We start from the raw sequence: 22,388 nt of genomic DNA, 5'->3' as shown, positions 1-22,388 counted from the left end.
AAACCAACAGATCACCCTAAAACGAACAAATCACCCCAAAACCAACAGATCACCCCAAAACCAACAGATCACCCCAAATAAGGAAATCACCCAAAACAAACAAATCACCCCAAAACCAACAGATCACCCTAAAACCAACAGATCACCCTAAAACCAACAGATCACCCCAAAACCAACAGATCAGCCCAAAACAAACAGATCACCCTAAAACCAACAGATCACCCCAAAACAAACAAATCACCCCCAAACCAACAGATCACCCTAAAACCAACAGATCACCCCAAAACAAACAGATCACCCCAAATAAGCAAATCACCCAAAACAAACAAATCACCCCAAAACCAACAGATCACCCTAAAACAAACAGATCACCCCAAAGCAAACAGATCACCCCAATATGAACAAATCACCCAAAACCAACAGATCACCCCAAAACCAACAGATCCCCCTAAAATCAACAGATCACCCCAAAACCAACAGATCCCCCTAAAACCAACAGATCACCCTAAACCAAGAGATCACTCCAAAACAAACAGATCACCCAATATGAACAAATCACCCAAAACCAACAGATCATCCCAAAACCATCAGATCACCCTAAAAATAAACAAATCACCTCAAAACCAACAGCTCACCCCAAACAAACATCCCTTCTTCATGTGGATTTTCCTCTGTTCTTGAAAACCACCTGGAAATTCCTCTGTGTCTTCATTTGAAGTGGGAGAAACCCCCCAAAATTTGAATTTCTTTCTGTTATTTCACACTTCTGATGCCTCTCTGTGTCCAAGAAGGTGCAGCCACTCCTTTTCCTGGGGGAGATCCCTCTCCCTCTGCTCCTTCCCTCTGCTTATCTCCCTCTGGGCTCTCTTATCTCTCCAAGGCTCCTGCAGGAACCAGTCAAGGACACAGTGAGGCCTTGGAAGTGTAGGGGGAAGCTGGGTTTGCAGTGAAATGAAAAAAAAAAAAAATTAAAAATATTTTAAAATATATTTAAATAATATATAGCATGTAATATATACTATACACACTGTAATTTATACAATATAACATATAGTATGTAATAAATATATAATGTATACTATATACCACATACTATGGACTATATATTATATACTATATACTATATAATATATAATATATACTATATAATATATAATATATAATATGTAATATATAATATATAATATATTATATATTATATATAATATATAATATATAATATATACTGTATAATATATAATATACAATATATAATATACAATATATAATATGCAATATATAATGTAAACGATAATATTTTAATAATATAATCAATATAGTGATGATATCATTATAATATAATGTAATATAGTTATATAATATAATACAGTGGAATAGAATAGAATAGAATAGAATAGAATAGAATAGAATAGACATTAATAGAATAGAATAGAATAGAATAGAATAGAATAGAATAGAATAGAATAGAATAGAATAGAATAGAATAGACATTAATAGAATAGACATTAATAAAACAGACATTAATAAAACAGACATTAATAGAATAGACATTAATTATCTAATATAATACATTTCAAAACATTACCTATTATATATCTAATTAAAACACATTTAAAAGATTAAAACTATCAAACACCCAGACATTTATTACAAATATTGAAATATTCACGATTTTCAGCCCCAGCAGTGAATTTTCTTCCTGTGCCAGCAGTGACTCTGCACTGGCAGGGTGGCACAGGTGACATTTACACTTTAACCAGGTTTGTTTATCCAAGCACTCTGAGCTCACCCAGCTCCCAGACAGACCTGAAATGTTTCCTCCCCTGGGAAGGGATCAGAGCTGGCACTGGGGCAGGAATAATCTGTTTATTGCACCTATTCTGCTGCCTTTGTTTTCATTTGGAAATGAAATTGGAGATGATTTTAATGAGGAGGCAACAAAAAAGTGGATTTTTATTGGAATTTTTTCATGGAAAAATGTTTGGAAAAGTTTTTTGGGTTTCTTTTAGTATATTTTTATAGGTTTTAGGAAATTAGGATAATTGATAAAAAGTACTAATTTTTATTTATTTTTATTAGTACTTTGATTAGGACAAGTGGCATCATTAGTTGAAAGTTCAGGGGGGTTTTTTGAGTCTCTTTTTTTGGTATTAGTTGTATTTTGCCTCTGAAATTGCATCTTGAAATGTTGTTCTCAGCTTTAGTAGTTTGGAAGAATTAAGGTAGTGTTGGGGTCTGGCATTTTCTGAGATTTGGAATTAGTTTCGTTTTTTTCCTTAGGGAAAAGCTCTGGAAAATTACTGACAAAATCAGCCACTAATACAAAAGGCTGCAGAGCCACAAATAGATTTGTGAAGAAAACAGAGAATTTATGAAAGAAAAGAAAAAAAGCAAAAACCAAAAAGGGCAAAAATTCCCCATGCAGGTGTGTCTGTGTTGGGGTGGGTTTAGGGCAGATTTTAGGGATGGAGGATTCCTGCAGGTTTGGGATCCTGGAGAATTTGTGTCCTCATATCCCTGAGCTTGAGGGGGAGCAGAAGGAGCACGAGGCAAGGGTGTCCCAAAATCTGGAATTGTGGCAGCAAGGGGGTCCCTTGCCAAGTTTGCTGCCCCAAAACTTTTGTCATCCTGCCATCCCTGGTGGCTCAGGAGGGGTTTTCAAACCTCCTGCCTTCCCCAGCAGCTCAGGGGGACAGAAATTCCTGATCCCAGCTGGAGCAAGGACTGGGATGGTCCCTTCTCTCATCTGGGGACAGAGCCAGGCCAGGAGATCCCACAGATCCCAGAGATCCCATAGATCCCACAGATGCCAGAGATCCCATAGATCCCATATATCTCACAGATCCCAGCAATCCTATAGATCCCACAGATCTCAGAGATCTCATAGATCCCACAGATCCCACGGATCTCACAGATCCTACAGATCCCACAGATCACAGAGATCCCACAGATCTCACAGATCCCATAGATCCCAGAGATCCCACAGAGAGATCCCACATGTCACAGGATGTGAAGAGGATCCCACAGATCCCACAGTCCCCACAGTTCACAGGATGTGAGGAGGATCCCAGGGATCCCATAGATCCCACAGAGAGATCCCACATGTCACAGGATGTGAAGAGGATCCCACAGATCCCACAGTCCCCACAGCTCACAGGATGTGAGGAAGATCCCACAGACCCCACAGACCCCACAGATCCCACATGTCACAGGATGTGAGGAGGATCCCACAGACCCCACAGATCCCACATGTCACAGGATGTGAGGAGGATCCCACAGACCCCACAGACCCCACATGTCACAGGATGTGAGGAGGATCCCATGGATCCCACAGACCCCAGAGCTCACCTGGCTGGGGCTCTGGGATCACAGGATGAGAAATTTTGGGATGAAGGGTGTCACAGGGTTTCCCTTTCCGGGAGAGAAGGCTCCCAAATCATCCCTAATCCCACCTGCTGCTGCTCTGATTCCTCACCCCACCTGCACAGCCCCCAGGATGGCTCAGGACTGGTTTAAGGTTAAATCCCAGCTTAGTGCAATCCTTGCCAGGGCCCTGTTTGCTCCCTCCCTCCTCCCAACCACGTGAGCCTGGCAGGGCTTTAAATAAAACAGATTTCAAACCCTCCAGCCTGAAGGTTTTCGTGCCTTTAGTGCCAAACTGTGGCACTGCTGCTGCAGGTGTGTCCTGGGGAGGGGCTGCAGGGGGACAGGTGAGCAGCACCTTCCCTGTCACCCTGTCCCTGCTCTGCAGGAGAATCTGTCCCAGGGTGGTTTGGGGCAGCCTTAGGGGCAGGGGAGGGAACATTAATCCCACCTGGAGCTTCTCCAGCTCCTCCTCCCACTGTGGAAACCCAGGTGTCTCCAGGCTGTGGAGCAAAATAGAGATTTCAGGTTGGTTTTTTTTAATTTTTTCTTTTTTTTTCCAAGCCCTTTTGTCAGGGGCAGAGCAAGGCAAAACATTTCCAGAATCCATGGCAAAGAGCCGAGCTCTTAATTGCTGCGAGTGCTCGTGGTGCTGCTGCTCACAGGAACGTGGGGGTTTGTTTAGATTCCAGCTCTTCTATGTTGGTTTTTTTTTTTTTTTTTTCTGGGAAATTTAATCCTGTCAAGAGCCTTTGAGGCCAGGATCCCTCTGGTGAGGCTTTTCCCAGGATCTGGCTGCCCTGCACTGCTGTCTGTCCCCTCCTCGGTGTGTGCCAGAGGTGGCTGCATTTCTCAAATTCCACGGGGCTATCGGGTGTCCAGGATGTCCTTCCTGCTCTTTAAATATCTTTTTGGAAAGGGCAGCCCTGTGCTCAGCTGTCACAGCCCCAGCTCCAGGGATTCCTTCCCCATTTTCCTCATTCTGCACCCAAACTTTATTTCAGCTTCTCTGCTGTACCAGGAAGAGGCCTTGGGTCACAGGAGGAAAATTCTGGTAATTTCTGTTCAGTGGAGAGTGGAAAACCTCTCCTGAGCACTGCAGGGAAAGTGAACCCTGGCTTTTCATGAATTCTTATCTTGCAGACGAGCCTGCAGCTCTGGGAGCTCTGTGTGGGCTGGGGAAGGAAGGAAAGTCTAATTTAAAAAGGGAAAAAATACCAACAAAAAAAAAGGAAAGGAGGAAATAAAACAACCTTAAAGGGCAGCAGAGCCGAGTGTGAGGTGTGGGTGAACCTTGCACAGGTTCATCCACTGGGAATGTTCCTGGGGAGGCTCAGTGGGATTTGGGCTCTTATTCCCAGGAATCCTCTCCCAAAATGTGGATTCTCCTCCCCATCCAGCCATAAAGGGAAGGTGAGCACTGACAGCCTCAGCCCCAGTTAAATGGAGAGATAAAACCAAGAGAGGAGATAAAATAAGAGATAAAATCAGAGCTTTGTGCTGCTGGGAATGGCTCTGGGAGCCTGGCACCTCCTCTCCAGCCCCTGGAGCTGTTCCTCCTCAGGAATTGTGTTGATACCCCAACAGCTCCTCAGGGCTTGAGGCATTCAGTGTGTCCTGAAGGGATGACAGGGGAAAGGGGAGGGAAAAGCTGAATATTGGCCATTTCCAGGAGCATCCCGGGGCTGGGGGGTGCAATCCCAGCACAGTCGGGTCCCAGCCCGGGTGTCCTGGTGCTTCACACCCCTGTGGGAGCCAGGCAGTGCCCTGAGCCCCCAGGTGACTTCAAATTCACTCACAAGAACTCAGAGGGCCAGGAAGGATGTTCTGTGTCCGAGGGGAAAAGTCCTGCTGAGAGTTCTGCTGAGATTTCCCACCTCTGGCCCTTCTGGAGCAGCAGTGCAGGGCCAGGGGCTGAGAATCCCCAAATCCAGGGATCCTCAGGATCCTCAGGATCCAGGCTGCCCCTGCCCTGGGGATGCTGAAGGTACCAGGGGGTCTCTGAGCCCACCCTGGCAGGGACAATGCCAGCCCTGAGCTCCCCCAGCTCTGGGTGCCCGTGGCCAGCAGTGGCCCCATTGTTGCTGCAGCTGAGCACTGGCCACTGCTCCCAGGTCAGGGAATAAGCAGCCAGTGTTGTGAGCTGCTGGGATAATGGCTGGCACTGGGGTGCCTTGCTCAGAGCTGCCCTGAGCTCACCAGAGCTGAGGGCACAGAGAGAGGGGAAATATCCCTGGCAGAACAAAGGGGCTTTGTGTGCTCTTTGTCAGCCCCAGACCAGCTGGGAATGTGCATCCAGCACAGGGATGGGCTCCTCCTCCTTCCCCTCCCATCCCTGCACCCTGCACAGGTGGAATCCCATCCCTGAGGGTGTCCAAGGGCAGCTTGGAGCAGCCTGGGATGGGGGAAGGAGTCCCATGGAACTGGGATCAGCTTTAAGGTCCCTCCCAACCCAATCCATTCTGTGCTGTAAATGACTGGCAGGAAGTTTTCCATGGATCCACCTTTCCAAGCTATCACTGTGTTCTGATGCTCAGGATGTGCCTTTGCTGTGTCATTGTCTCTTAATAACAAATTCCTGAGTGGAATTCTGCACAGGAGGGATGGGAATGCTGCTGTGCCAGGGGCTGGACACCCCCAGCCCAGGGTCTGACATCCCAAGGGAATTCAGGGGGAGGGAGGGAGGAGGATGCTTTGCCATCATTCCTGATTTATCCCTGGGGCATTCCAAGAGTGCCCAAGCCAGGAGTGGGAACAATCCTCAGGCATTTCCTGGGAGATCATTTCTCCTCCCCAGCCTCTTCCCAACTCCAAGACTCGGATTAAGATTAAATCCTCTCCCAGCTCCTCCCAACACACAGAGGTGTCCTGGCTGCCACATTTGCTGTAATTATGGAAGGCAGCAGCACAGGAGGGCAAGGAATTGACTCCCTGGGGATCCCAGGCTCCTTCCTGAGCATTCCCAGGATGATGGGAATGCTGCAGGGCTGCTGGACATCCTCAGGGACTGATGGCAAGGGAGGGGAATGCCAGGTGGCCTCACTGTGTCCCCTCCTCACTCAGCTCTAGGGAGGGAAATTCCTGCACTGGGAATTCTTCCTGAGAAAACTCTGCAGGTCCTCAGTGCAGGATTGATGCACAGGGGCTGTGCTGCACTGCATCCTCCTGGGGAGGGAGTTTGTTCCCCCAGGGAGGATTTATCCCCCTGGATAAATGTTTATTTGGGAGGTGGATGTTCATTTGGTGCTCAGGGCTGGTCCCTGGGTGAATTCCCAGCTGCCACAGAAAATTCAGCCTCGCCCCTGCTGTGATTTGAGTAATTTCCCTCCCAGTCCCCGGAGCAGCCTGGAATCGCTCCCCATCCCCTTCCTCACATTTCCGAGGAGCTCAGTGAGGAAATCCGGAGCAGAGGAGGAATCTGGGGGATGCTGAGCTCCTGTTTTTCCAGCACGAGGGGCTGGAATCTCTTTTCCCTGCTCCCTGCTGGAGCTCAGGAGAAACTCGAGGGGACCTGGGGCTGTGCTGGGGAATTTCTGCTGCCTCCGGCTGTGGCCATGTGAGGAGGGGCACGTACTCCAGCCACACACAGCCCTGCAGGATTGCCGTGTTTGCTGAGCAAATAAAATCTCCACGAGGAGCAGAACTGCCCATTGCAGCAGCGAATCTACGGCACCTCACGGCCAGGAGCACCAAGTGCTGAATGGGGCTGTTCAGTTTGCCTTGTAAACACAACTGGTAATCTCTCCGGGGATTAAAAAACAAAAAACAAAACTGTTTTAAAGAAACAAACTTTTCCCTCTTAGCCTTCTTCTCTTTCGGCTGGGAAATAGGGGCAAGGCTCTGGTAAAACAGTAAGGAAAAAAAACAGAATTTATCATTTTTGAGGAGCGATAATTAGCGCTGGGAAGCTTTGCTTCCAAACTGAAGGAAGGAAGGAGGGAGGGGACAGTTCCATAGTCTGGGGATGCCTGAAATACCTGGCTCAGGAATTCCAGAGCAGGGAAGCTGTCGGAGGACGGGAGAGATGCATTTTCAGGCGGAATGCCCGCGGGCAGGAGCGCTGGTTTCCGGACCAGCCTCCAGGGCAGCCTTTAAAGCATCCTCAGCTCCGTGTCTGCATCCCGCCGGGAATCGCCTCTGGGGCTCTTTGCAGCGTTTTAGCCGGGTATTTACCCTCCACCCCTGTTCCCGTAAATGCAGATCGCTCGCCCTGCTGGCTTTAATCCTGGGTTCTGGCCAGGTTCCAGGCTGGGTGATTTCATTTCTGCCCGTTGATGCCTAAATTCCTCATTGCCGTGTGAAACTGCTCCTTCCCCACCTCGTGTTCCTGCCTGCTGGGAATTACCCAGCGCCTTCTCCAGGGATTGCTGCCATTCCTGCCAGGCTGTAAAACCAAAAGTGAAGTCATCGCTTTGCTCTGCAAGTGTCACTTTCTCTCGGAAAGTCAATAAATGCCGCCGCTTCCTTTGGGACACAGGGAAAAAAAACCCCAACAAAATAAAATAAAACAAGAGGCGTTCGCTAGGAATTCTCACTTTGAAATCCGTGCCGGGGAGAGCAGCTGTAAAAAGGGATTTCTTTCTCCCACAGGGAATGTGGCTGAAGGGTGGGTGAAATTCCCCTTTTTAACCCCACATTTCCCTGCCCCACATTCCCCTGGAACCCCACATTTCCTGACCCTACATTCCCCTGGAACCCCACATTTCCTGACCCTACATTCCCCTGGCACAAAGGTTTCTTTCCAGCAAACCCCAGCTTTGGGACACCCGTATCCATGTGGGACAGGGAGAATTCTGTCAGGGAAGGAGAATTCCTCTCGGGGAGGAGCCTAGGGCTGAGGACAAGGACAATCCCATAAATGCAGCTTTAATGTGAACTGCCAGGTCCAGGTGTAGCTGGAGAAATGAGCCCAGGGATGTGGGAGATGAGCAGGGAGCAGCTTGGGCGTGGCAGGAGAGGCTGCAGCGATCCCGGGGTTATTTTTACCCCTCTCCCAGTTCCTCTCCTCTCCCAGGTTTATATTTAGCAGCCTGGAGCTGCTGGCATTCCTGTAGGAAGCAAGGAGGGGAAGGATTTGGATTTGTGGAGCAGTTTTGTGTCAGTGAGAAGCTGATTCCCTGCAAAGCATCCGCAGCTTTTTTGGGGAGGGAGATGGAGACACCACTTCTCCTTTTCCTCATTCACCTGAGCATCCTTGCTGCTCCTGCATCTTTCCTGATCCGGCTTTGATCCTGATCTGAGGGTCAGAGCAGGTTGTGGCTTGGTGGGGGATTGTCACAGCAGGAATTGCTCAGCCCAGCAGTGATCCCAGTGTCCCGATTATCCCATTCCAGGCCCTGCCAGGCTGGCCCTAGTGCAGGACCAGGAGCTGGATTCACTTCTTTCATCCAGCCAGCATCGCTGAATCTCCTTTGGAACCCAGAGCATCCCCGGGGCTGCCTCTTTACTGTGTCCAAGCACGTTCCTGTAGTGCTGGGAAAACACTCAGAAAACATCCTGAATACCTTAGAAAACTGTTGGGCCCATGGAGGGGAGGGGTTTTAAACCAGATGACTCCTTAGCTATCTTTTTTCAGATTTTGTAATAGTTACTGTTTCAGGTAATGCTGTGTTTCAACTTCATCTGCAAACGGAAATGGAAAAAAAAATCTGCATTTTCCTGTTTGCCAGGGTGATGTTGCTGTACTGAAATAAAGGAGGGGGCTCCCTGCAAGATTCACTTGCAGCCTCCTTGCAAACCTGGTTTTCTTTTCCTCATAGCACACTGTGTGGAAGGGCAGCAGTTGTTTGGCTGAGTGAGCTTTTGTTGTATCTGTGTGTGTATTGCCAGTGTGGGGGAGTCAGCGAGAGAAATAAAACAGAATCAACTGCTGGGTGGAGGTGCCTAAAACCCTCCCACGCCCCCTCCCACCCCCGGCAAACGCCCCCAGCCCCCAGGCAGAGCCTTCAGCCTCGGGAATTGAGGGTGGGGCTGCGTGGGAATTGCCAGGATTGAGGAGAATCCCGGGGATTTTCAGAGGATTCACCGCGGCGGGTGCCGAGCCTCTGCAGAGCTGGCAGCAGCCCAGGCTGGGTTTCTGCAGCTTTCAGATGCAGGCGCTGCCGTTGTCCTGGCGACAGGGATGATGCTGCATCGGGAATGCTGCCAGCACCCCTGGGTGCTGCTGCTGAGCCCGGCAGGGCTGGGGGGCTCTGGGGGCAGCCAGGGGGAAGGGGCTGAGCTGCTCCAACTCCACTTTCCTGGAAAAAAATACAGCTCCTCTTTGCTCTGACCCAGAGAAGGGATGTCCCCAGGGACCGCTGGGTGGGGGGAAAATTCGGGTCTGGATGCTGCCAACCTCAAAAAGTAACTGCTGTGGGGTGGAAATTCAGGTCAGGATGCTGCCAACCCCAAAAAGCAACTGCTGTGGGGTGGAAATTCATGTTGAGATATTGTCAACCCCAAAAAACAGCAGCTGTGGGGTGGAAATTCATGTTGAGATATTGTCAACCCCAAAAAGCAGCAGCTGTGGGGTGGAAATTCGGGCTGGGACCATGTCAGTCCCAAGAGCAGCATTGTGGGGCTGGTGCCCATCCAGTGCTGCCCCTCTCCCCGCAGGGCTCTGCCGTCCCTGGCAGCTCGAGGGAAGATGAACAAGATGAAAAACTTCAAGAGGAGGTTTTCTCTCTCGGTGCCGCGCACGGAGACCATCGAGGAGTCGCTGACGGAGTTCACGGAGCAGTTCAACCAGCTCAACAACCAGAGGAACGAGGGTGAGGAGCCCCTGGGGGGGCTGGGGGTGCTCGGGACAATCTGGGGTGGCTGAAAACCTCTCCAGCCCCCCAGCCATTCTCGGGGTGTGTGGAAAGTGTCGAGTGCTGCTTTCCCCACCGCGTGCGCCTGGGGGTGAACAACAGCTCCTCATTAAAGCTGAGGAGAGATTTATCCTTGCCCGAGGAAAGGCTGATGGAGGGAAAGGAATTTGCAGAGAATGGGGAGCTGTGGTTAAGGTGGAGAGTGGGAAAGTGTGGGATCTCCTCCCGCTCCCCAGAGAGGGGTGGGACCCCTCGGGGGGCTCCAGGCCGGTGCTCCCCCAAACCAGCGGGGCTCTCTGTGCTGGGCAGCACCCCAGCCTCTGCTCCTGCAGCCCGGGAGACTGAGGGTTAAAGCAGAGCCCGAGCCAGCGCATCCCTGTGCAAACAGCAGCCCCCAGAGCAGGCTGGGGCAGGCTCGGGGCAGGGCTGGGGATGCTGCAGGCGCTGGGAGCAGCTCAGCGGGGCAGCCGTGCTGGGGCAGAGCCGGGCGGGGACGGGCAGAGCTTTGGGGAGCCGGGCAGAACTTTGGGGGGCCGGGCAGAGCCGGGCAGAGCTTTGGGGAGCCGGGCAGAGCTTTGGGGGAGCCGGGCAGAGCTTTGGGGGAGCCGGGCAGAGCTTTGGGGGAGCCGGGCAGAGCTTTGGGGGGCCGGGCAGAGCTTTGGGGGGCCGGGCAGAGCTTTGGGGGAGCCGGGCAGAGCCGGGCTGGGCTCATCACAGAGTAAATCCTCGGCTCAGCCGAGTCCTGTCCCGAGCCCTCAGCTCCTGTTCCAGCCCCGATTCTCTCTCTGCCCCGTTTCTCCATCCCGAGCCCTCAGCTCCTGTTCCAGCCCCGACTCTCTCTCTGCCCTGGCTCCATCCCATGCCCTCAGCTCCTGTTCCAGCCCCGACTCTCTCTCTGCCCTGGCTCTATCTCATGCCCTCAGCTCCTGTTCCAGCCCCGATTCTCTCTCTGCCCTGGCCCTGGAGCTCGCAGGGAGCGGGGGCTGAGCTCTGATGTCAGTGCCTGGCACTGCCCCTGCCCGCCCGTGCCAGCCAAGCTGCTCCGAGGATGCTGAAAGCTCATTTAGAGCCATCCTCCCTCCCTCCCACGGCTCCCCCGGCTCTTCTTTATCTCTGCAGCATCCCCGGGGGGCTCCTGCCCATCCCACACACCCACACCCCTCACTGAGGGCTCTAATTAGACCTGGGCCATTCATTAGTGCAGGAGCTGTGGGGATGGGATGGGGCAAGGCTGAGGAAATCCTGGGTGCTGCTCGTGCTGCTGCTGTGCTGGGGGATCTGGGATTTGGGCTCCTTCTCTCCTCCTGTTATCTCCTCCCTGCAAACCCCAGAGCTGATTTCCCCCTTGTTCCCCCTTTTTTTTCTTCCTTTTTTTTTTTTTTTCTTTATTTTTTTTCCTTCCAGGCTGGAAAATCAAACAGCTTTCCAGCCTGGACAGACCCTGTCAGCAGCAATGTCACCTTGCTGGAGCCTGAGTCTGTTTTTTTGGAGGGATCAGGGTTTGGTGACCCCTCTTGGCTTTGATAAGAGCTGGGGGCATCCAGCAGCAGCCCCCAAACACCTGCAGCCTGCTCTGCCCTCCCAGGCCTCACAAAATTCAGTGTCTGGGCTGGAAAGGGATAAAACAGATCCAGCTCTGACCTTGGGAGTGCCAGGCCCTGAAGAAATGATGATGAGGGGGAGGAAGGAGGATGAAAAAGCTGAGCTGTGAGCAGCACAGAGCCTGCAGAGGAGAATTCACACTCAGCAAAGTAATTAAAAGTTCTAAGTCAGGCAGGCAGCAGAGAGTTCTGGCCCCTTTCCTTGGGAGATCAAAGCTTGTTTTGGCAGAGGCTGCATTTAAATATATTTATAAAATATATTTATGAAAAGGCCGCCTGTGTCTGCGGCTTTGCTCCGCTTTGATATCGCAGCAGCCTCGTTCCTCTGGGTGCCAGGGCTCCTGGAATTCCCATGGAATGAATCCCCTGGGGGGCACACTGAGCACCCAGCCGGGTCCTGGGAGCCCCGAGGGATTGGGGATCTCGGGGTGGCAGCTCAGGGTGGGCTGGGCTGGCACATCCCCACCCCAAACCCCTCTCCAAGCCTTCTGTGATTTTTTTACCTGCTTTCCCCTTCCTTTTTGGATCCTCTGGAGAGTGTCCAGGTTGTCGATTTACCTCTGATTTCACATCTAATATAACAAAGAAGTTGACTCTGCTCTGCAGCTCTCAGGACAGGCTGCACCTTTTACCCAGCTTTGGGTTTGTTCCACCTGTGGGAACCAGCACAAATTCACCCAAAATATAATTTCTAGTGGATCAGTCAGGCTCCATTCAGCCAGACCTTAAATGGCCTCTGGTTTGGTTTCCTTGAGTATAATTTGCTTGGGAAACGAGGAAGTTAAAAAGATTTGGTCCAGTTGAATTAATGCACGTTGTTTTCATACCTGTGGTTAATTCAGGGGACATTTCCTGCTTGTTGCTGCAAGAACAGATGGAGGGGAAGGGGCAGGGAGCAGAGTGAGGGGTTCCACCCGTGTGCCCAGAACCCCTGGCACCATTCCAGCCCCTCTCAAGCCCCCTGGCACGGCCTGAACCCCCTTCCTGAGGTGGGGCTGGGCAGCAGGAGCCCTGAGCTCGCCCCTCCCGCTCGCCCAGTGCCCGTGGCACAAACCCACAGCCTTTGCCAGGTCACTTGCCTGCCACCTCTCATCCATCAGCCCGGCAAACTGCAGCCAGGTCCCAGCCCTGCTCAGCACCCCGTGAAAATCCAGCCCTGCCTCCCTCCCTCCCTCCCTCCCTCCCTCCCTGCTGCTCCTCAGCCATGAGATCATCCCTGGATCCGGGATTGTCGCTCTGAGCCCCGGGGACAGGGCAGGGACAGGGCAGGGCTCAGCCTGGGGCACTGCCCCCCTGCTCTGGGGGATGTCTGCAGGGATTTGGGGGGGGTTTTGGAGGCTGAGAGGAGGGGTGGTCACTGGGGTGGGTCAGGCTGGTCCGTCCTGCTTGAGCTTTTGCCCAGCCCAGCACATCCAGTGCATCTCCCTGGCTCCCAGCACGGCCAGTTTGGTGCTGCCTCCTTGTGAGCAGCGCCTGGAATCGGCAGCCCTGGGTTCCCCAGCCCGGGTTCCCGGGGGAATCCTCCTGATCGGTGATGGCCCAGAGCGCCAGAATGTCCCCAGGGCGCCAGAATGTCCCTAGAGTGCCAGAATGTCCCCAGAGTGCCAGAACTGGGAGTGCTGGGGGTGCTGATACACCAGGAATCTGCAGCAGGAATTCCCTCTGGATAGAGAGAAGGAAAAGGGATTCCCAAGTCCCCAGAGTACCTCCCTCCTTGTCGCTTCTGCCACCACTCCAGCAGCTCACCGTGCTTTCCTTTTGTCCCCAGACCTGGCTCAGGGCCACCTGCAGCTGGAGCAGCTGGGCAGGGAGGTGGCCGGGGATGGCAGCCCCGCGTCCCCGCCGCAGGGACAGCGACAGGGACAGGGACAGGGACAGTCCCCGGTGGCCGCCGTGCGCTACCGCAACCACGGCCAGCGCCGCTTCTCCATGGAGGCAAGTGCCGGGCACGGGGCGCTCGGCCACCTCTGGCTGTCACCTGGGCGCTGGCTGGGTGGGGTTTGGGCGGTGTCACAGTGTCACACGAGCCCTGACATCCTCCCCATGTTCCTACCACATGAGTGCCAGCTCTGTGACAGAGCCAAGCCCTCCTGTCCCCTCCCGGGTCTCTGTCACCTCCTGGTCTCTGTCCCCTCCCGGGTCTTTGTCCCCTCCCGGGTCCCTGTCCGCTCCCGGGTCTCTGTCACCTCCTGGTCTCTGTCCCCTCCCTGTCCCCTCCCGGGTCCCTGTCCCCTCCCGGGTCCCTGTCACCTCCCCGGTCTCTGTCCCCCCCTGCAGGACGTCAGCAAGCGCCTCTCGCTGCCCATGGACATCCGGCTGCCGCCCGAGTTCCTGCAGAAGCTGCAGATGGAGATGGAGCTGCCCAAGCCCCTGAGCAGGATGTCCCGCCGAGCCTCCCTGGTGGGTGGCACCGAGCAGAGGGGGCAGTGCCAGGCACGGCGCCCCCCCCGTGTCCCCCTGGCACAGCTGCACTGGTGTCACCCTGTGCCAGCTCCCCGCGGTGTCCCCGAGGTCCCCTCGTGTCCCTGTGCACCCCCAGCAGCACCTGGAGGGGCTGGGGAGGGTTTGGGGAATCCTGAGGGGGCTGAGGAAGGGGCTCAGCCCGGAGAAAAGGGGGATCAGGGGGAATTTCTGGCTGTGCACAAGTCCCTGAGGAGGGGCAGCCAGGGGGATTTGGGATCTGATCCCAGGGAACAGGGACAGGAGGAGAGGGAAGGGCTCAGGCTGAGCCAGGGGAGCTCAGGGTGGATTTTAGCAGGAATTTCCTCATGGAAAAGGTTGGCAGGGGCTGCCCAGGGGGTTGGAGTGCCCAGCCTGGGGTGGCACTGAGTGCTCAGGGTGGGGATCCAGCATCCCACAGGGATTTCCCAGCCTCACTGATCCCGGGATTCTGAGATTCCCACCTCCCATCACTGCTCTGTGCACACCTGGCTGCCTTCTCAGCCTGGCTCCTTCCCAAAGGAAAACCCTCCTGCAGTTCAGCCAGAGCCTCCTGCCAGTGGAAATGCAAATGTGGATAAATAATGAATCAGCCTTTGCTTCCGTGGTGGCATTTCAGTTTCTTTGCTGCAGCACAGCAGCAGAAATCAGAGCAAAAACTCCATGTACAACAGAGCAGGAGCAAAGTGTGTCTCCGTGTGCAGACACCAGGTGTGCTCAGAGGTGCCCAGGTTGGTTCCAGGAGGCATTTTGGGATCCCAGGTGCCCGTTCAGGAGGAAGGAGAGCTGGAAGTTACCTGTCTGTGCTGTCTGATCAATAAAACAAAACAAGGGCGATGTGTCATTAATATTCATGAGCCCCTCATGAATAAGGAATGTGGCTCTGGGCGTTGAGCTCAGCTCAGCTCCTTCCCTGCCCTGCTCAGGACACGGCTGTTCCCAGGACACACTGAGGGACCGGGCAGTAAATGGAGTAAAAATCCCAATTATCCCTGGAAACCCGTCTGGAGGCGAGGCTGTCCCTGCATGAGGTTCCCCCCTCCCCAGTGCTGTTTTCCTTTCTTTCCCACAGTCAGACATCGGCTTTGGGAAGCTGGAAACCTACATCAAACTGGACAAACTGGGAGAGGTGAGTCTGTGACACCCCTGCAAGGAATTAAATCAAATTCAATGTGCATCTCAAAGGGCAAAAATCTTCAATATCCAGAAATTTTCGGACCAACTCTTTCTGGTGGAGTTCAAATGCTCCTTCCTCCAAGTGTTTTGGGGACACCAGTGCTGTGCCACCCTGGGAAATGGCCTTTGTCCCCTGTCCCCTGCCAGGGCACCTACGCCACGGTGTTCAAGGGCCGCAGCAAACTGACCGAGAACCTGGTGGCGCTGAAGGAAATCCGGCTGGAGCACGAGGAGGGGGCGCCGTGCACGGCGATCCGGGAAGGTGGGCGGGGGGCAGGGGCTGGGGCGGGGGGCAGGGGCTGGGGTGGGGCAGGATTTGGGGTGGAGGGGCAGGGTTTGGGGTGGAGGGGCAGGATTTGGGATGGGAGGGGCAGGGTTTGGGATGGAGGGGCAGGATTTGGGATGGGAGGGGCAGGGTTTGGGGTGGAGGGGCAGGATTTGGGATGGGAGGGGCAGGGTTTGGGATGGGAGGGGCAGGGTTTGGGGTGGAGGGGCAGGGGCTGGGGTGGAGGGGCAGGGTTTGGGATGGGAGGGGCAGGGTTTGGGATGGAGGGGCAGGGTTCGGGATGGGTGGGGCAGGATTCGGGATGGGAGGGGCAGGGTTTGGGATGGAGGGGCAGGATTTGGGGTGGGTGGGGCAGGATTTGGTATGGGAACAGCAGGGTTCGGGACGGGAGGGGCAGAGTTTGGGACGGGTGGGGCAGGATTTGGGACAGGAGCAGCAGGGTTTGGGATGGGTGGGGCAGGATTTGGGATGGGAGCAGCAGGGTTTGGGATGGGAGGGGCTGTCCCAGTGTCCCAGCAGGATTTGGGGTGGCTGTCCCCAGTGTCCCAGCAAGATTTGGGGTGGCTGTGCCCAGGTTCCCAGCAGGATTTGGGGTGGCTGTCCCCAAGCTCCCAGCAGGATTTAGGGTGGCTGTACCCAGGTTCCCAGCAGGATTTGGGGTGGAGGGGCTGTCCCAGTGTCCCAGCAGGATTTGGGGTGGCTGTGCCCAGGTTCCCAGCAGGATTTGGGGTGGCTGTCCCCAAGCTCCCAGCAGGATTTGGGGTGCTGTGCCCATGCTCAGCCCCGGGTCCTGCTGCCCCACCCCACAGTGTCGCTGCTGAAGAACCTCAAGCACGCCAACATCGTCACCCTGCACGACATCATCCACACCGAGCGCTGCCTCACCCTCGTCTTCGAGTACCTGGTGGGTCTGGGGGCTTCTCTGGGGGCTGGGGGGGCAAGGGCAGGACAGACTGACATGTCCTTCCCGCTGCAGGACAACGACCTCAAGCAGTACCTGGAGAACTGCGGGAACCTGATGAGTGTGCACAATGTGAAGGTCAGGGGGCAGCCCGGGCCCCTCACCCTTAGTGGGGCTGTTTTGGGGCTGGGAGAGGCTGCAGATCCCGTCACCCTTCAGTTCTTGCTCCCTTTGCCCTTTCTGAGGCTCCCCCAGCGTTTCCCTGTCACTGCCACCCCAAATACAATCACTGCATATCCACACTTCCCTCATCCCCTTTTGTGACCCTTCCCCATCCCAGCACAGCTCCCAGGGGTCTTTCCTTCTCACCACATCGAGATTTCTCGAGGCAGGATGATTTTTTTTTTAAATGCAGCCCCTTCCTCCTCCTCCTCCCTGCAGATCTTCATGTTCCAGCTGCTCCGTGGCCTGGCTTATTGCCACGGCAGGAAAATCCTCCACCGAGACCTCAAACCCCAGAACCTGCTCATCAACGAGCGGGGGGAGCTCAAGCTGGCTGATTTTGGTAGGTGAAGCCCTCCAGGGATGATTTTTGGGGTGGAAAAAGGGGCAGCTCCTTGATGGGCATCCCTTCCTCCCCCAGGATTAGCCAGGGCCAAGTCAGTCCCCACTAAAACCTATTCCAACGAGGTGGTGACGCTCTGGTACCGCCCGCCCGACGTCCTGCTGGGATCCACCGAGTATTCCACCCCCATCGACATGTGGTGAGGCACGGGAGATTCCCGGGAGCTTCCAGAGAGGGCTCAGGCATTTCCAGCCTCATCCTCACGGTGATGGGCACAACAGAGGGTGGGGGGCTCTCCCAGTGCAGTTTCCCTGTCCTGGGGCTCTCCCAGTGCAGTTTTCCCTGTCCTGGGGCTCTCCCAGTCCCGTTTCCCATCCCCAGGGCTCAGGGGGTTGGGTCTGTGCCATCCCCCCCCGCTGGGATCCGATTCCTCTCCTGGATCCCATTCCCAGATCCACCAGCCCCATCCGTGCCCGAGGCGCGGTGGGAGCCCCGCGGGGTTTGTCCCCCCTTAACCCCGGGGTTTGTCCCCCTCTTTAATCCCAGGGTGTCCCCCCTGATCTCGGGGTTTGTCCCCCTCTTTAATCCCAGGGTGTCCCCCCTGATCCTGGGGTTTGTCCCCCTCTTTAATCCCAGGGTGTCCCCCCTGATCCCGGGGTTTGTCCCCCCTGATCCCGGGGTTTGTTCCCCCTGATCCCGGGGTTTGTTCCCCCTGATCCCGGGGTGTCCCCTGTGCTTTAGGGGTGTCGGGTGCATCCACTACGAGATGGTGACGGGCCGGCCGATGTTCCCCGGCTCCACGGTGAAGGAGGAGCTGCACCTCATCTTCCGTCTGCTGGGTGAGCTGAGCCGAGCCGAGCCGAGCCGAGCCGGGCCGAGCTGAGCTGAACCGAGCTGAGCCGGGCCGAGCTGAGCCGAGCCGAGCCGAGCCGAGCCGAGCCGAGCCGAGCTGAGCCGAGCTGAGCTGAACCGAGCTGAGCCGAGCTGAGCTGAACCGAGCCGAGCCGAGCTCAGCCGAGCCGAGCCGAGCTCAGCCAAGCCGAGCTCAGCCGAGCCGGGCCGAGCCGAGCCGAGCCGAGCTCAGCCGAGCCGAGCCGAGCTCAGCCGAGCCGAGCTCAGCCGAGCCCCCGCGCGGGGGCAGTGCCGGCAAACGGCACCGGGAGCGGCGGAGCGGGGCGGGATTTATGGGATGGGGCGGGACTGGTGGGATGGGATCTGCGGGGTGGGATGGGACCTGTAGGATGGGATTGATGGGATAGGGAGAGCAGAAATGAACAGGGGTGGGGTGGGATGAGGTGGGAAGGAGGAAACGGGTGGGGTGCAGTGGGATAAGGTGGGATGAGATGGGCAGGAATGAAAAGGATGGGGTGGATGGTGAGGGGAGGAATGAATGAGGGTGGGCAGGGGTCAGCAGGTGGGGACAGGGCCAGACAGGGCAGGGACAGGCAGGGACAGACATGGACAGGACAGGCAGGGCAGGGACAGGAACAGGCAGGGACAGACACAGACAGGACAGGCAGGGCAGGGCCAGGCAGGGCAGGGCCAGGCAGGGCAGGGCCAGGAGCTGCCTGCAGCCCCCTCCAGGCTGGCCCAGGAGAAGGACAGGAGGCTCCTTGCTGGCACTGCCATCCCAGGGGACATCACTGCCCTCTCTTGGGGACAGGGACCCCACACTCCTCGAGCTCTCCCACCCCACCCAGTGCCCATGGCAGGATTCCCTCTGTCCCCTGACAGGAACCCCCACAGAGGACACCTGGCCTGGGATCACGTCCAACGAGGAGTTCAAGGCTTACAACTTCAGCCAGTACCGAGCCCAGCCACTCATCAACCACGCCCCGAGGTACAGGCCCAGCTCGGGGCCGGGCTCCGGGGGGTGTCAGGGGCTCCTTTTCTCCTCCTCACGAGGCTGCAGTGCCCCTGGGCTCTGCCCTGTCCTTGGGGCACTTTGGGTTTGATTTCCCCTCTCTCCCAGGCTGGACTCGGAAGGCGTCGATCTGCTGACAAACCTGCTGCTGGTGAGTGCTGGGGGGGTCGGCAGGAGGGGAGCAGGGCAGGGCCCCCCACCCTGCTGGGATGGGCAGAGGTGCCCAGGTGTGTGCCCAGGGCTGCCCAGGTGTGTGGTGTAAATGCACAGGGGTCCCCAGATGTGCAGGGTACATGCACAGGGGTCCCCAGATGTGCAGCCATGCCCAGATGTGCAGGGCACATGCACAGGGATCCCCAGATGTGCAGTGCACACGTGCAATGATCCCCAGATGTGCAGTGATCCCCAGATGTGCAGTGTACATGCACAGGGGTCCCCAGATGTGCAGCCATGCCCAGATGTGCAGTGCACATGTGCAGCCATGCCCAGATGTGCCGTGTTTCCCAGATGTGCAGTGTACATGTGCAGGGATCCCCAGATGTGCAGTGCACACATGCAGCCATGCCCAGATGTGCAGTGATCCCCAGATGTGCAGTGCACATGCACAGGGGTCCCCAGATGTGCAGGGTAGATGTGCAGCCATGCCCAGATGTGCAGTGTACATGTGCAGCCATGCCCAGATGTGCAGTGCACACGTGCAGCCATGCCCAGATGTGCAGTGATCCCCAGATGTGCAGTGCACATGCACAGGGGGCCCCAGATGTGCAGTGCCCATGTGCAGCCATGCCCAGATGTGCCGTGTTTCCCAGATGTGCAGTGCACATGCACAGCCATGCCCAGATGTGCAGTGATCCCCAGATGTGCAGTGCCCATGTGCAGCCATGCCCAGATGTGCAGCCATGCCCAGATGTGCAGTGCACATGCGCAGGGGTCCCCAGATGTGTGACAGAAATGAGTATTTGTGGCTTTTCTGGGGGCTGTGTGCAGTACAGAGCCAAGGGCCGGATCTCAGCCGAGGCTGCCCTGCAGCATCCCTACTTCAAGAGCCTGGGAGAGCGTGTGCACCTCCTGCCTGACAGTAAGTGCTGCTGGCCCCTCCAAAAAGGGGAAAATGGGGGGAAAAAGGGGGAAAAAAGGGCCCTTCAGGCTCCTCTGTGCTCCCTCAGTTCTGCAGCAGGGTGGGGCAGGAGCTGATGGCTGTGGGAGCGAGGAATGATAATAATAACGACATTAATAATTAATAGTAATGATTTGGGTGGGGTGGGACAGGGAGAGAAGAGCTCAGGCAGGGCTGACCCCTCTCTCTGCCCCCTCAGATGCCTCCATCTTCTCCCTGAAGGAGATCCAGCTGCAGAAGGACCCTGGGCACCGAGGCTCAGCCTTCCAGCACTCAGGTAGGGCTGGGCAAAACCCAGGATGGTGCAAAAAAAAAAAAAAAAAAAAAAAAAAAAAATCCAAACCCGCTCCCAATCCACAAATCTCCCTTTGTTGTCACCTCCTGGTCACATCTGGGTGTCCTGAGGCACAGCTGGCTGCTCCCCCTGACCCCTCTCTCCTCTCCCTTCCCCAGCCCGAGGCAAGAACAGGAGGCAGAGTATATTTTAAACTGGGATCTCGTCGCCATGGAGATGGGAGCTCTGAGAAAGGAGCGGCTGCCACCCCACCCTGGGCAGGGTTCCCGGCTCCAGCAGGACCAGCCTGTCCCCAAGCCTGGCAGAGGGTCCCCAAGCCTCCAGCAGGGTCCCCAAACCTCCAGCAGGGTCCTCAAGCCTGGCAGAGGGTCCCCAAACCTGGCAGAGGGTCCCCAAGCCTCCAGCAGGGTCCCCAAACCTGGCAGAGAGTCCCCAAACCTCCAGCAGGGTCCCCAAACCTGGCAGAGGGTCCCCAAACCTGGCACTGCCCTCCTTGGACCCGTGGCCTTGTCCCCTCCTTGTTTCCTGTGTCCCCCCCTTGTTTCCTGTGTCCCCCCCTTGTTTCCTGTGTCCCCCCGGGAGCTGCCCCAGGAGGGGATTTCTGGGGTTTGCTGGAATGAACCTTTGCTCAGCTGAGCTGCCCTGCAGCCCCTGGATTTTGGGGAGCCCGTGTTTGCACTGGCACAGCTGGAGCACAGCTGGGGCACAGCTGGAGCACAGCTGGAGCACAGCTGGAGCACAGCTGGAACCAGGACAGCCCCCCCTTATTTCCCTCACCTCTGCTGCAGAATTTCCCCTCCCTGTTTTGGTACCTGAATCCAGCTGTGGATGGAGCAGCCACAATTCCCATTGCACCTCCCAGTCCCCAAATCCCAGCATATTCTGGGATGTCCTGAGCCCAGAGAGGGGCCTGTGCTGGGCAGGGATGGATGGAGCAGCCCCCACCCCAAACCCACGGGGCAGGATGGGATCCCAAAGGATCCCAGGGGATGGAAATGGCACCTGGGGATGGCAGGAGCAGGAAAATCCCAGGAGCAGGAAAATCCCAGGAGCAGGAAAATTCCCAGGGGCAGAAAAGGCCCTGCTGGCTCCTGGTTATCCTTGCACAGCTTTTCCCTTTTTTCCTACAAATCCCCCCTAAAGATTTTCCTTGTCAGAGAATTCCCAACACCCCTGGCCAAACCAGGAATTCCTTCCCTCCTAAACTTTTTAATGGAGCAGGAATAAAATAATCTTTCTTAAAAATTCCAGCTTTTCCAAGGAATTTTTGCCAGATTTTCCAGGATATTTTTCCCACCCCTGGAACCCCTAACTTTACATCAATCCCAGAGAATTCCAAAGAGAATTCCAGAGAATTCCAAAGGGTTCCAACCCCCCCCCCCCCAAAGGCCACACCATTGTTTTATCAGCCCTGAGTGCTCCCAATTCCAGATAATCCCTTTTATCCCAGGAATTTCATGGATATTTGATTCCCACTTGGAGTGTAAATATTTGCTGCTGTGCCAAGCTCTGATCCCTGAGCTGGAAAAAAAAATAAAAATCAGATCTGGAGGTTGGCAGGGATTAAATGTTGGGGTGCAATCCCTCTTTTCCAGCTCTGGGAGAATATTTTGGGTTGGATTTAGGGTGAGAAAAACCATAAAACCCCCTGAGCAGAGCAGTGCCCAGTTCCTGCCCCATCCCTGGGCAGGATTCCCCAGCTGTGGGAGCAGAAGTTGGAATTTTCACTCAAATTTTGAGAATTTCCAGCATTTTCCCCCCTCATTTCATGGATTCTCCCATGGAGGAGCAGCAGGAGCTGTGGCAGAAGAAATCAGGAAGTTGCTGCTTTGCCTTACACGAGTTTTTCTTGGAATTTTTGCCTTTTTTTCTTTGTTTTTTTGGGGTTTTTTTCTCCACCAGAAATCAGGATTTTTGGCAGTGCCCTCAGGAAAAGCCAAAATTCCTGGTATTCTTTTGTTTGGGTATTTATGGTTGGGTAAAGGAA

General features: G+C 55.1%; 2 protein-coding genes across 3 annotated transcripts in view; one reads left to right on the top strand and one right to left on the bottom strand.

Annotated features, from left to right (window-relative positions):
* The window catches only part of SLC45A3 (solute carrier family 45 member 3), a 113,525-nt gene that overhangs the window by 19,807 nt on the left and 71,330 nt on the right, over positions 1–22,388 (bottom strand). The gene's annotated exons all lie outside the window — the stretch shown is intronic.
* Positions 9,963–20,700, top strand: CDK18 (cyclin dependent kinase 18). Of its 2 annotated transcripts, XM_079327307.1 has the most exons (15): positions 9,963–10,115; positions 13,527–13,693; positions 14,036–14,158; positions 15,270–15,326; positions 15,521–15,635; positions 16,469–16,563; positions 16,636–16,698; positions 17,002–17,125; positions 17,204–17,324; positions 17,867–17,964; positions 18,860–18,965; positions 19,098–19,140; positions 19,977–20,067; positions 20,306–20,383; positions 20,560–20,700. In XM_079327307.1, the coding sequence occupies exons 1-15, from the start codon at positions 9,992–9,994 to the stop codon at positions 20,592–20,594; spliced, it is 1,440 nt and encodes a 479-aa protein (XP_079183433.1). In that variant the 5' UTR covers positions 9,963–9,991; the 3' UTR covers positions 20,595–20,700. The 2 variants fall into 2 exon arrangements, with proteins under 2 accessions (XP_079183433.1, XP_079183432.1); XM_079327306.1 differs by having other exon boundaries at positions 16,469–16,698.

This window comes from Erithacus rubecula, assembly GCF_903797595.1.
Source record: "Erithacus rubecula genome assembly, chromosome: 26".
Taxonomy (NCBI): domain Eukaryota; kingdom Metazoa; phylum Chordata; class Aves; order Passeriformes; family Muscicapidae; genus Erithacus; species Erithacus rubecula.
The sequence above is the reverse complement of the archived record's forward strand: the minus strand, read 5'-3'. Positions and strand labels throughout refer to the sequence as shown.